The sequence below is a fragment of the Salmo trutta genome, chromosome 10 (assembly GCF_901001165.1).
Source record: "Salmo trutta chromosome 10, fSalTru1.1, whole genome shotgun sequence".
In the NCBI taxonomy this organism is placed as follows: Eukaryota; Metazoa; Chordata; class Actinopteri; order Salmoniformes; family Salmonidae; genus Salmo; species Salmo trutta.
This window is the reverse complement of record NC_042966.1, coordinates 23,213,297-23,227,161: the sequence shown is the minus strand read 5'-3', so window position 1 is coordinate 23,227,161 and position 13,865 is coordinate 23,213,297. Positions and strand designations below refer to the sequence as shown.

Here is a 13,865-nt window from a genome sequence, read left to right as displayed (position 1 = left end):
TTATAAAACGTGGTTAAAGTATTAAACTGTTATTCAAAGAATAACGGTTGCATTCTGAATGCGACCGCATTGACAGATTTCAAAATAACTTTACTGGGAAAGCATACTTTGCAATAATCTGAGTACTCTGGTCAGAAAAATACACTAGGCTATACAGCTAGCCGCTATGTTGGAATCATCTAATACTGAAAGATTAGTGGAATCTGTGTGGGTAGCTGGACAGGTAGGATGACTGACAGTGAGGGTGAACAGGTGGTCACGGGTCAGGTGACAGAGAAATGGATGAGACTGAGGCAGGAATTCCTTTAACCATAAAGTGGTATATTTACTGAGTAGTCTGTGCTGCATAACAAAGGAAACAGAATAACGTGTATCCAATCAAATCCATCATCACAAAGATCTAATCATAACAATCATTCATTGTTAACATCATTTAGGGAATTCAACAATCCAGTTAATTAATAAGTCAATAGGAATCGTCGGTGAGTAATTTAGGCTCGTAACTATTTATCATAAATCATGAAAGAATAATACAAACAGTGATCGGTTATTCAATCTATAAATCACCATTAGTTGGATATCAGAGCCGATCAGTTCAACAAACAATTACTTTCTTATTTCACCCTTTCAAGTGTCTTCATGTGTACACGGAATTTCATTACATATTAACTATACCAATTGCATAATTGTCCTATTATGATCCGTAGGGCCGGAATCATTGACCATTCACATTAGACAAAATGTTTGAAGCGTGCGCTCCAAGCCACGCGATAATAACTTCAAACAACAACTGATGGCCCACTCTCCCGATCGTAACAGATAGTTCAGATGAAAGTTCAGATGAAAGTTCAGATGAAAGGTCAGATGAAAGGTCAGATGAAAGGTCAGATGAAAGGTCAGATGAAAGGTCAGATGAAAGGTAACAGAGTCGGTGGACTTACGTGGATTCATGGACGCACAGAACTTCTGGATTTGACAGAGTGAAGGAAGAGAAAGCAGTGCGATCAGGCGATGGTGATTTCCTCCTTTTATGGAGTGGAGATCTGTCGGACATTTCCACCTGACCTAATTAAAGCGCCCCTGGCCCAGCTGAGTAAGTGGCAATGAATTAAAGGATTATTCCACCAACTCCATGGGCTTTTTCTACAAATACCATAAATAACATTAGCAATATTCCCTTACCTTTAATAATCTTCATCAGAAGGCACTTCCAGGAATCTCAGGTCCACAACAAATTTTTCGATTAAGTTCATAATTTATGTCCAAATAACTCCATGCTGTTCCGTGTTGTTAGCGCGTTCGGTAGGCTACTCAAAATGGGAGGGAAAAGTCACGACGAAAAGTAAAAAAAAAAATATCTATTTACGTTCGTTCAAACATGTCAAACGTTGTTTAGCATCAATCTTTTGGTCCATTTTTAACTTGAAACATCAGTAATATTTCAACCCGACCTCTCCTGTGTCTTGAAACAAGTTTTGAAAAATGTCTAGCCTCACATGAACGCGCATGTGCGCGCAATAATGAAGTGACGACCTCCCAGGGACGTCAACTTCCCTTCTTTCTCATTCGGTCTCTGTTCATCATAGACGCTTCAAACAACTTTATAAAGATCGTTGACATCTAGTGGAAGCCATAGGAAGTGCAAAATTAATCCTTTGTCACTGTGTGTTTTATTGCCAATGACTTGAAAATAGTACAGCCACAAAATGTTCATTTCCTGCTTGTATTTTTTCTCAGGTTATTGCCTGCCATATGAGTTCTGTTATACTTAGAGACACCATTCAAACAGTTTTAGAAACTTCAGAGTGTTTTCTATCCAAATCTACGAATAATATGCATATTCTATTTTCTGGGCCGGAGTAGTAACCTGTTTAAATTGGGTACGTTTTTCATCCGGCCGTGAAAGTACTGCCCCCTAGCCCCTAGAGGATAAGAGCACCTGCTAAATGACTAACATGTAAATGTAAGGTAGACATACAGAACATGGAATAACAACAATATAATGTACTCACCCATGTTGGGCATGGCTAGTTTGCATGGAGACGTGCTGCTCTGGGGAGAGGCTGTGCCTGTGAAAAGTAACCTGGCTGTGTCCTGGAGACAGATAATGACAGGATTAGCATTGTGTGTGAGATACATAGAGGGATAGTGATAGGCTTAGACATTGTCTATCATTTTTTTGGCTTACCTGTGCTGTGGCCCTCACTTTCTGATACAGAGCAATGCCATGGATGGGTTCAGGGGGACCACTGTAAACTGAAGGGAAAAACCCACAGTCAGTATAACACTCATAGCTCTCTGAAATGCTACTGTCGTAAATAGAAAGATGAAACGGAGACAGTGAGGTGTGTTAGTGGTCATATCATCATCATCGTCATGTTCATCATCTCATCTGAGGCCTGCTGGATGAAGGTGGAGTTCCGTCTAACTGCTGTCAGAAAGTGAGGCGATCCGTGGCCACAGAGATGGACGAAGATCTTCCAAGGCGATTCATCATCTGCTGTTGCTTTTATCAGAGTGGGAGCCTGAGAGAGAGATCATCAGGCATGGCCAAGTGAACCCCAGAATAGAGCAAGGATTGCTGTCATGTCATAGCATCAATTATTTAAAAAACAAAGTTTTACTTTACCCCTTTTTCTCCCCAATTGGTAGTTACAGTCTTGTCCCATTGCTGCAACTCCCCTACGGACACGGGCGAGGCGAAGGTCGAGAGCCATGCGTCCTCTGAAACACGACCCTGCCAAGCCACACTGCTTCTTGACACACTTCTCGTTTAACCCGGAAGCGAGCCACACCAATGGGTCGAAGGAAACACAGTTTCGCTTGCGATGAGGTCACCTTGCAGTCACCCGGCCTGCCACAAGGAGTAGCTAGAGCGCAATGGGACAAGGAAATCCCAGCCAGCCAAACTCTCCCCTAACCCAGACAACACTGGACCGATTGTGCGCCGCCTCATGGCTCTCCTGGTTACGGCTGGCTGTGACACAGCCTGGGATCAAACCCAGGTCTGTAGTGACACCTCAAGCACTTGGGAGGCCAAAGCATCAATTTTGTCTTTAGCACAAACAGGACACACAGGGTGGGTCCAGTGTGATACAGTGTGGGAAGAAATCATATCAACGGGCTGTAAAGCTCAAGTCTAGTCTGACGATGACATACGATTTCTGTTCAGAGAGTGTGATGTCATATGATGTGCTAGCAATCTAACGTTAGTTAGGCTGCTGTAGTGGTACAGTAAACAGTGGGCGTAATGGAATATACAAAACTATTTACTGTTTCCGCAAAACGTGACATATACACATTATATCAAAATATTATTTTTCTAAGTGTTTATATTTGTAAATAGCACCAACTTGTTGAAGGAAAGCCAGTCATTTCTTGAATATTGCTATGATTTTGCCATCCCGTTCTTCTTCTTCGTGAGGTTTAACGGCGGTTGGCATCCAATAAATGTTGCATTACCGCCACCAACTAGACTGGAGTAAAACTCCTTTGTACTTTCCTTGGACAAAGAGAAATAAGTCAACAAATACCCTACCATCTAACCCTACATTCATTAAAAACCCATCACCATACTCCACTATTTAAAACTACAGTATCTAGTCCTACCTCAGCCCAAAAGCCTGAAAGGATGGGACACGACCACTCAACACACCCTGTAACTCGTCTGACATCAAATCTCGTACATTTTGCAATCTTGACTGGAGGCTGCACTTCTCTTCAAATCAAATCAAATTGTATTGGTCACATACACATGGTTTGCAGATGTTATTGCGAGTGTAGCAAAACGCTTGTGAAAAGTTTCCTAAGGACTCGATTTGAGCCGACCCTCTCTGTCGGCGCCATCTTGAGGGACAGACAAGAGAGGCAGGGCTTGTAATGACAGGTAGCCAATCAAACAACAATGGGTAGTACTCATACAATGGAAAACAGAAAGGAAAACGAGCACACTGCTGCTCATGCTCCAGGTGATATTTATTTATAACAACATTTCAACCCTTAGGCCTTCATCAGGCATCCATATCCCAGGTTGGGGTAGAAGTACTCAGTGACATCACTTCCTGAAACAGGAGGTAAAAAATGTATAACATAGTTTCACAATATTAACATTCAATGTCTCAAAATATATGGTCATACACAGGGATTGTGATCAATATTTACAGTAATATACATACACATACAATATTCAGTTAGGAAAAAATTACTCATACAACATCATTGGCCCAATACTTTTGTGTTATGTGAACCATTGGGGAATAAAAAATAACAATCATTTTCCCCGTTGATTGACATGCAAGCAGAGGTCTTGAAGGCACAGGTGAACAAGAACACTGTTGTAGCTGTCTTTTTTGATGTGGGGAAGGCTTATGATATGATGTGAAAGGAGGGGTTGCTAATCAAGCTTGATATTATGGGGGTAGGAGGACAAACATATAACTGGATAAAGGACTTCCTGTTCTGAAGGTTTATCAAGATGAGGGTGGAGAAGTCTCTATCAGGCAGCTACCTGGTGGATGACGGTACCCCGCATGGGAGCCTGATTAGTCCTCTGTTGTTCTCAATCATGATCAATGATGTTCACTCTCAGGTACGGACAGATATTGGGAGGTCATTATTTGCAGATGAAGGGGCCTTATAGAAGATGGGAAGAAATGTGCCATACATAGTCAGGAAGGTACAGGAAGTGTCACTTCCTGACCAGTGAAAAGGGTCATTTGCCATAGTAGAATGGTCAGGGCGTGGCAGGGGGGTTGTTTTGGGTGTTTTGGGTTTTTTTGGTTCAAGGGGAATTTGTTCTAGTTTTCATTTTCTATGCTTCGTTTTCCATGTGTGGCCGAGTATGGTTTCCAATCAGAGGCAGGTGTCTTTCGTTGTCTCTGATTGGAAGCCATACTTAGGCAGCCTGTTTTCCTTTGGGTTTTGTGGGTGGTTGTTTTCTGTTTAGTATGATATGATACCTGACAGAACTGTTTGGCTGTCGTTTGTTTTTCTTTGTGAAGTGCTTTTTTCTTTCAAAAATAAAAGATGAGCACTCAACACGCTGCGCCTGTGACAGGAAGCAATTAATGAGGTAGAACGATGGGCATTAATGTCCGGATTCAGGTTCTCTGTAGAGAACTCAGACGGTGTCTAATCACATCTAATCCATCTGTGCTGAATGACTACCTCCCTTTCACCTTGACATCCTTAGTAATGAAATGCCTTGAGAAAATTATGAAAAGTCATATTCTCAGCGCCACCCAGAAGCTCCTCGACCCATTTCAGTTTGCCTATCAGCCCAGCAGAGGAGTTGATGATGCCATTCTTACTCTCCTCAACATGGTCTACAGACATCTAGAGGGTGTACTCTCCTCAACATGGTCTATAGACATCTAGAGGGTGTACTCTCCTCAACATGGTCTATAGACATCTAGAGGGTGTACTCTCCTCAGCATGATCTATAGACATCTAGAGGGGGTACTCTCCTCAACATTGTCTACAGACATCTAAATCAAATCAAATCAAATCAAATCAAATTTATTTATATAGCCCTTCGTACATCAGCTGAAATCTCAAAGTGCTGTACAGAAACCCAGCCTAAAACCCCAAACAGCAAGCAATGCATGTGAAAGAAGCACGGTGGCTGGGAAAAACTCCCTAGGAAAAACTCCTGAGAAAGGCCAAAAACCTAGGAAGAAACCTAGAGAGGAACCAGGCTATGAGGGGTGGCCAGTCCTCTTCTGGCTGTGCCGGGTGGATATTATAACAGAACATGGTCAAGATGTTAAAATGTTCGTAAATGACCAGCATGGTCAAATAATAATAATCATAGTAATTGTCGAGGGTGCAACAAGCACGTCCGGTGAACAGGTCAGGGTGTACTCTCCTCAACATGGTCTATAGACATCTAGAGGGTGTACTCTCCTCAACATGGTCTATAGACATCTAGAGGGTGTACTCTCCTCAGCATGATCTATAGACATCTAGAGGGGGTACTCTCCTCAACATGGTCTACAGACATCTAGAGAGTGTACTCTCCTCAACATGGTCTATAGACATCTAGAGGGTGTACTCTCCTCAGCATGATCTATAGACATCTAGAGGGGGTACTCTCCTCATCATGGTCTACAGACATCTAGAGGGTGTACTCTCCTCAACATGGTCTACAGACATCTAGAGGGTGTACTCTCCATAACATGGTCTACAGACATCTAGAGGGTGTACTCTCCTCAGCATGATCTATAGACATCTAGAGGGGGTACTCTCCTCAACATGGTCTACAGACATCTAGAGAGTGTACTCTCCTCAACATGGTCTATAGACATCTAGAGGGTGTACTCTCCTCAGCATGATCTATAGACATCTAGAGGGGGTACTCTCCTCATCATGGTCTACAGACATCTAGAGGGTGTACTCTCCTCAACATGGTCTACAGACATCTAGAGGGTGTACTCTCCTCAACATGGTCTACAGACATCTAGAGGGTGTACTCTCCATAACATGGTCTACAGACATCTAGAGGGTGTACTCTCCTCAACATGGTCTACAGACATCTAGAGGGTGTACTCTCCTCAACATGGTCTACAGACATCTAGAGGGTGTACTCTCCTCAACATGGTCTACAGACATCTAGAGGGTGTACTCTCCTCAACATGGTCTACAGACATCTAGAGGGTGTACTCTCCTCAACGTGGTCTACAGACATCTAGAGGGTGTACTCTCCTCAACATGGTCTACAGACATCTAGAGGGTGTACTCTCCTCAGCATGATCTATAGACATCTAGAGGGGGTACTCTCCTCATCATGGTCTACAGACATCTAGAGGGTGTACTCTCCTCAACATGGTCTACAGACATCTAGAGGGTGTACTCTCCATAACATGGTCTACAGACATCTAGAGGGTGTACTCTCCTCAACATGGTCTACAGACATCTAGAGGGTTCCAAATCCCATGTCAGGGTTTTGTTTGTTGACTTTTCTTCTGCCTTCAACACAATCCAGCCTTACATTCTGGCACAGAGACTCATTCGGGACTTATCTTTAGATGGGGGGCTGGTTTTGTGGCTGTTGGACTTCCTGAGTCAACGGTCACAGCGGGTCAAAATAGGTCCCCACGTGTCGGACATACGCAACACCAACACAGGCTCTCCTCAGGGATGTGTTTTGTCCCCACTTCTGTACATCTTGTACACTAATAGTTGTACAAGTTCCCATCCTGATAGACACCTCGTTAAATTTGCTGATGACACTGATGACACACATTGATCAGCCTGTTGCATGATGACGAGGAACACCATGGCCTGGTCCTAAATGACTTTGTAGAGTGGTGTGACCAATCACACTTTGCCCTCAATACCAATGGGACCAAAGAGATGTGCGTAGACTTCAGGAAGCATACAACATTTACCTCTGCAACATCTATCAGAGGTCAGAACATAGAGATTGTAGAGGAATACAAACATCTGGGTGTCCTCTTGGACAATAAGCTTCAGCGGAGTAAATGTACAGATCTCATCTACAAAAAGAGTCAACAGACTGTACTTTCTCAAAAAGCTGGGATCTTTTAATGTTAATCGTACTATACTGACTCTGTTTTACAAATCTTTCATTGAGAGTATTTTAACTTTTTGTATTGTTTGTTGGTTTGGCAATGCCACTGTCAGCCAGAGAAATATGCTGAGAAGGATTATCACCACAGCAAGCAAGGTACTTGGAGTCAAACAGGCAGGCCTGGATGAGATCTTTAAGGTCAAGGCCTTCAGCAAGGATCACAAAATAATTTTAGACCCAAGCCACCCCCTGTACCTGGACTTGGAACTACTCCCCTCTGGGAGCAGGTTTAGGGCACCCGTCGGCAGGAAAAACAGAACTGGACAAGAATTTGTGCCAGGTGTGAAATCCCTCCTAAATAGCTCGGGCTAATGTTCCTATCCACCCAGTAAGGCCAGCAGGCTAGTCTCTTTTTATTGGTATGTAACTGTTATGAAAGTTGTATTGTCAATTTGTTTTGTTATTTAAATGCCACTTTAAACGTGTACATGACACTGCAACAAAATTTCCCCATGGGGGACAATAAAGTCAGTAAAGTAAAGTGTTCTTCACCAGGAGGAAGGTGGTAGATGAGGTACGCTTGAGGTTATTACATTTACATTTACATAATTTAGCAGATGCTCTTCTCCAGAGCGACTTACAACTTGGTGCATTCACCTTATGATATCCATGGGAGAAACTTGGAGAGGGTGGGGGCCTTCAGGTTCCTTGGAGTGTACTTTGACACTAGGCTGACCAGGGCAGAACACATTGAGAGAATGGTGGGAAACTGTAATGTGATGTGCTGTCTGACGATGATTGAGTGGGGGGCTGGCCGATCCTCATTGAAGAACATGTACTGTATGTTGCATTGTTCCAATCTGTAATAGGCTAGGGCAGTATAGCGTATGGTTAGGCAGCCAAGGACCACGGACATCCAAGGACATACTGGGTCAGCATTTGCAGTGCAAGAATGTGGGGTGGCAGTCAGGAAATGTATTACAGATCATCTGGCTGTATAGACGGTGGAGCTGATGGCTGTACTGTTGGCCTTGCAGTGGGTGGAGGAAGTCAAGGCAGACAGAGAAGTTATTTGCTCTTATTCATGTGCAGTATTGATGAGTCTGCAGTCCTTTAGCTCATGTAGCAGCCGGTTGAATAAGACTATAAATGTGATAGAAAAGCATCCAGCAGGAAAGTGTGATTATTGCCAGGAAACAGAGACAGTGGAGCATGTACTGATACAGTGTGGGCAGTATAAGTGGGAAGAGAGAGGCTGAGATCCAGTATGAGGGAGAAGGGTATACAGGAAATTCGTTTAAAGAGTATACTGAGTAGAACGTCATTAGATACAGTATCAAATATGTTGTTATTTTTTTTAAACGGTCTAGCAGGTATGATTCAGTTTCTCCGTCTCCGACCCACACTCCAGTACAGTAGGTGGCAGTAATGCACCATAACGTTGGTTGCCAATCGCCGATAAACCCCCACAGAAGAAGATGGACGTGGAAATTAACAAATCACGTTTGTAGATTACATGCGTGTCATTTCCTGATTCAGGGTCAACAAAATGCTGGGCGAGCCAATGATTTGAGTGGATATTTTCCTACGAATGCCTTTTATTTCTATGACACTTCGCTAATATTGTTCAAGAGCTAATGCTGAGGCATTAGATTGTTATTCAATTGATTGTGTTCGTTGTTTTTCCACTGTCAAAGAGTATTGAACAAGTGTCCATCTCTGCTGCTGCTCACTCAACTGATCATGTCGGGGACAAATGTGTGGACTCGCAGTCGGGAGAGGATGAGAAGGTTCCCAGAGCTGTTTGCCCAGTGTTCTGGTGAGGTGCGTAGCCACCAAACAAATTCATACAGAAAAAATATATAAACGCAATATGCAACAATTTCAACGATTTTACTGAGTTACAGTTCATATAAGGAAAGCAGTCAATTGAAATAAATAAATTAGGCCATAATCTATGGATTTCACATGACTGGGCAGGGGTGCAACCATGGGTGGGCCTGGGAGGGTGGTCTAGCCAATCCGAATTCGTTTTTCCCCACAAAAGGGCTTTATTCCAGACATAAATACTCCTCAGTTTCATCAGCTGTCCAGGTGGCTGGTCTCAGACGATCCCGCAGTTGAAGTAGCTGGATGTGGAGATCCTGGGCTGGCGTGGTTAAACGTGGTCTGCGGTTGTGGGGCCGGTTGACATACTGCCAAATTCTCTAAAACGACATTGGAGTTGGCTTATGGTAGAGAAATTAACGTCACATTCTCTAGCAACAGCTCTGGTGGACATTCCTGCAGTCAGCATGCCAATTGCACGCTCCCTCAAAACATGAGACATCTGTGGCATAGTGTTGTGTGACAAAACTGCAGTGACCTTTTTATCCCCAGCACAAGGTGCACCTGTGTAATAATGCCGCTTTAATCAGCTTCTTGATATGCCACACCTGTCAAGTGGATGGGTTATCTTGGAAAAGGGGAAATGCTCACTAAGCGTGATGTAAACAAATGTCAAAAATTGAAGTAAGCTTTTTGTGCTTATGGAACATTTCTGGGATATTTTATTTCAGCTCATAAAACGTGGGACCAACACTTTACATGTTTACATTTTTGTTCAGTATAGATGGCCACTGTTTGCCATACAATATCCAAAAGCATAAAGCCAAGTTAAGTTGTCATTCTGCCAATGTGAGAACTTGTCCCAGTGTTTCTCCTACCATTGTATAACTGGGGCGGCCCACCAAGGAATTTGGCTTGTGTCCCTGGATGATGCTTTTTGGGGGGGGGGAGGCTTGCAAAAAAAAGGGGGGGGAAACACTGCCTTGAACAAAAATGTATCTTTTGTGTTTCTGCAATCATCCTCCAACAGAAGTTTGATCTAAATACTGACTTTTGAATATCATGTCCTCAGGCTGCAGCTTATGGGAAGTGTGTGACAGCTACTACCACAGGCAGACAGGAGCTGAGAAAGGACCTGTGTGTTAAAGAGTTTGATGCTCTGAAGACTTGCTTCGTTACAGCAGTGAGTGGCATATTACATGTGTTCCATGTTTTATTACATTTTGTCTGTCTTTGATGTATAAATTCAATTGACTTGATCATCTTGTCTTACAGGCCAAGAAGGGAGTGAAGTAGACCATTCCGCCCAACACATCTCTGCTGGACATCAACGGGTGTATTCACTAGGAACTAAACGGAAGGAAACAGGAGGGGCCTACCTGAATTTGTTCAATAGAAACTCTCAATTACATTTTCGGTTTGCATCTGTACTAATGATTACACCCCAGGCAGTGGACCTAAAGTCCCCGTTGTTCCACAAACATCAAGTAGTACTGTATCAGTAATGCAATGGCAGGTGCTGAAAGATATCTTGACTAGTCCCACAAGCATATGTTTGACCTGTTGTTGGTCCCAGAGGTAATGCTAGCATGGTGTTTCTACTCTTCAATAGTGCGTCAAGGTCATACCGTTTGACTATGTAATAACATGTAGCCCACCACCGAAGACTTGCAGGACTGTGTATTTATAATGTACTGTATAAATATGTGAATGTGAATTGGTGTATGGGGGCTCTTTGGTTAATGTACACAACACACATTGACAACCAACATTTCATATTTTGACATTTTCATGGATATGAGTCGACCCAGACTTAAAGAAGTCATGAAGCCACTGTCGACGTCCTCCCTCTATGACGTCCATTTCATTCACTGTTCTTATGGTAGCCACAGCACAGAGTACCATTGTAGAAGTCCAAGCCACTGTTTCAAATGCTACAAGAATAGAGAGCGAGAGATGACGACTAATTGCACTCGAGTTGTGGAAATTATACATTTATATCTCAATACAGGCATTCACTTCCACCCATTAATTTCACCCCAAGTTAGGATAGAGGCACAAAGCAGTAGAGCCCTCACACACAGGATATGACAAAACAAAAGAACCATACTCCTTTTAAGTCACAAAAAAACACTGCTGGAGCACATGTAAGGCACTGGCTGAGGGAGAAGAACCACAACATGGAATGTAGAATCACAGAGTTATGGATTCAGAACGTCTATATAAAAAATAAAATCCTATTGGAATTGTACCGTACGTGTATGATAAGGATACACATTTCTACAGCACTACATTCTTATTTTTATTAATCCAAAATATGATTCTGTTTTCAAAATCAAGTCAAATTATCTGGAAGAAGCACTGAAGCTAACCAATTGATCCCTAATTAAAATGTTCTTTGAACGCTTTCCAAAAATATGTAAAAACCAGTACGAGGACATTTAGCTACAGTTCAGAGAATTACAGCACACAATAACCAACATACATTGGGTTTAACAAAACCACTACAGTAACAAAACACCAGCAAGTAACCTTTCCAGAACCAAAATGAAAACGCCAAACCACTTAGAAGTATCAAGGGATTTAAAATGACTAAAATACAAGTCATTGGATAGATGGTACATCGCTCTCTCAAACACAGGAAAAAAGAAAACTGTGGTATTGCATAGCTTAACATACATTCTAGTCCAAATCTCACCCCAGAGAAAACAAAAAATAAGTTAACATTTACATACAAATATACTTTTAATAAAGACTTTAGATTTATGGCAGCATAATACAGCATATTCTTATAGAATAACATGATCATTGCTACATTATCTTTATCATCACTATTATCCTGTATCTTCTGGAATCATGGAAGGAGCACTAAAGAAAGCACTAGTATTTGGTAATAGAAGCCCACAGACACATGAAGACACAGTGGCTGCATTTATACAGGCAGCCCAACTCAGATCAGATCTTCTGCCAATAATTGTGAAAAAGATCAGAATTGGGTTGCCTGTGTAAACGCAGCCAGAATGTTCCCTATCACATCAATGCATCTCACACACTCACACTCCTCCTGTACTGGTCAGGTATTGTGAAGACAGGTGGTAAGGCAATAGAGTGTGATCCACGGTACATGACTGTGTGGGGGAGAGAAAGAGCGTGTGTATGCGTTGTGATTAGTATGAATATGTGTACATAATATATGTATACAAGGAATATGTGTACAAGGTTAGAGCAGTCTGACCCAGTGTGTGTTTGTTTAAATATAGGGATTCGCACAGTCCAACCCAATGGTCCGTGAGTATATGTTATACCGTATTCATGTGCGTGGATGCCGTTACCCAGTCCCAGTTACGCATCTCTCTCAAGCTCAGAGGTCTGTTTAATCTGGCGTGTGTGAACCAGTGCTCCCCCCAGGGCTGCATGGAGATCTGACCCCCCCATGTCCAAGAAGGGCTCCAGCTCACCCTCCCTGGACTCCCCTGCCCCTCCAGCACCTCCTACCCCCAGGGCTCTCCTTCTCCTCCTCAGGTCCATGTCTCCTTGGTCCCTGGCCTTCTCGTGGATCACCTGGGGCTGGGCTTCCACAAAGTCCCTGGAGTCTGACTGGACGGCTGCCCTCTCCTTCAGGTCCCGTCCACTCTTCTTCACAGCCCCTAGTTCTCCTACTCCTGGTTCGACAGGTCCTGGCCCAGCTACAGCCAGTTCCTCCCCTGTTCCTCCCCTCTCCGCTCTCTCCATCACCTCTCTCTCAGTCTTCTCCTTCTCCCACTGGATCCTCTCTCGCTCCGCTTTCTCCTTATCCGCCCTCTCCCTCTCTGCTCGCTCCTTTCCCAGCCTCTCTTTCTCCGCTCTCTCCTTCTTTACTTGGCCTTTTTCCATCTCCTGCTCTCTCGCCAGTTTCCCTCTCCTCTCCCTCTCTAACCGTTCTTTGTCCACTCTCGCCTGCACCTCTCTATTGATCCTCTCCTCCTCCAGTGTCTCTTTCTCCATCCTCTCCTTGTCCTTGTCTACTGCCTCTACCGATCCTTTCCCTGGCCCGTCCTCAGCTTTAGCAGGTGGTGGCTGCTCCTTTCTGTGTTTGGGTTGGTCTGGTTCTACCTTCACCCCCTCTGCCACCTTCTGACCCAGCGGTACCCCTCTAGCTCCCAGCTCCCTCTCCTTAGGGGCCTCAAACACTGCCCCTGCCACCACTGCTGCTCCTGCCACAATCGCCTGTTTAGGGACTTCCTGGACTACTTCCTTGGGGATCACAGGGAGAACCACTTTGACGACCTGCTCTTCTGCATTCTTCTCCACAGGGAGGACCTCATTCTGGGGCTGGATGTGAGGCTCAGCCCCTCCGGCCTGTAGAGCTCCAGCTCCTGCTCCTTTGGGCTCCCCAGGCTCCTTGGCGTCTGAGGCCAAGGCAGGGCCATCTTGATCTGGGTCTTTGGGCTTGGATGCTCCCCCCTCCTCCTGTACTCCCTTCTCTGCATCAGCCTCTGGAGCTCCATCTGATGTAACACAAGATACA

At 43.9% G+C, this 13,865-nt stretch overlaps 2 protein-coding genes across 6 annotated transcripts in view; one reads left to right on the top strand and one right to left on the bottom strand.

The window, feature by feature from the left end:
- Positions 1-9,048: 9,048 nt before the first annotated feature.
- ndufaf8 (NADH:ubiquinone oxidoreductase complex assembly factor 8) lies at positions 9,049-11,598 on the top strand. The gene is made up of 3 exons (XM_029765031.1): positions 9,049-9,355; positions 10,431-10,541; positions 10,634-11,598. Exons 1-3 carry the CDS (start codon positions 9,275-9,277, stop codon positions 10,652-10,654), a joined length of 213 nt encoding a protein of 70 aa, XP_029620891.1. The 5' UTR covers positions 9,049-9,274; the 3' UTR covers positions 10,655-11,598.
- A 1,001-nt stretch (positions 11,599-12,599) lies between these two features.
- LOC115201395 (putative sodium-coupled neutral amino acid transporter 10) overlaps positions 12,600-13,865 on the bottom strand; it is a 28,028-nt gene continuing 26,762 nt past the window's right edge. For all 5 annotated transcript variants that reach the window (XM_029764983.1, XM_029764981.1, XM_029764982.1 and 2 more), the window contains one exon: positions 12,600-13,845. In XM_029764983.1, coding sequence (XP_029620843.1) covers positions 12,701-13,845 — 1,145 coding nt within the window. In that variant the 3' untranslated portion in view covers positions 12,600-12,700. The remainder of the gene's footprint in view (positions 13,846-13,865) is intronic.

Excerpts from the sequence above, each read along its gene's own strand:
- ndufaf8 (XM_029765031.1), top strand. The coding sequence starts at position 9,275 with ATGTCGGGGACAAATGTGTGGACTCGCAGTCGGGAGAGGATGAGAAGG. Across the intron at positions 9,356-10,430 it reads TTGCCCAGTGTTCTGGTGAG|GCTGCAGCTTATGGGAAGTG; the intron begins GTGCGTAGCCAC and ends TCATGTCCTCAG. Across the intron at positions 10,542-10,633 it reads AGACTTGCTTCGTTACAGCA|GCCAAGAAGGGAGTGAAGTA; the intron begins GTGAGTGGCATA and ends CTTGTCTTACAG.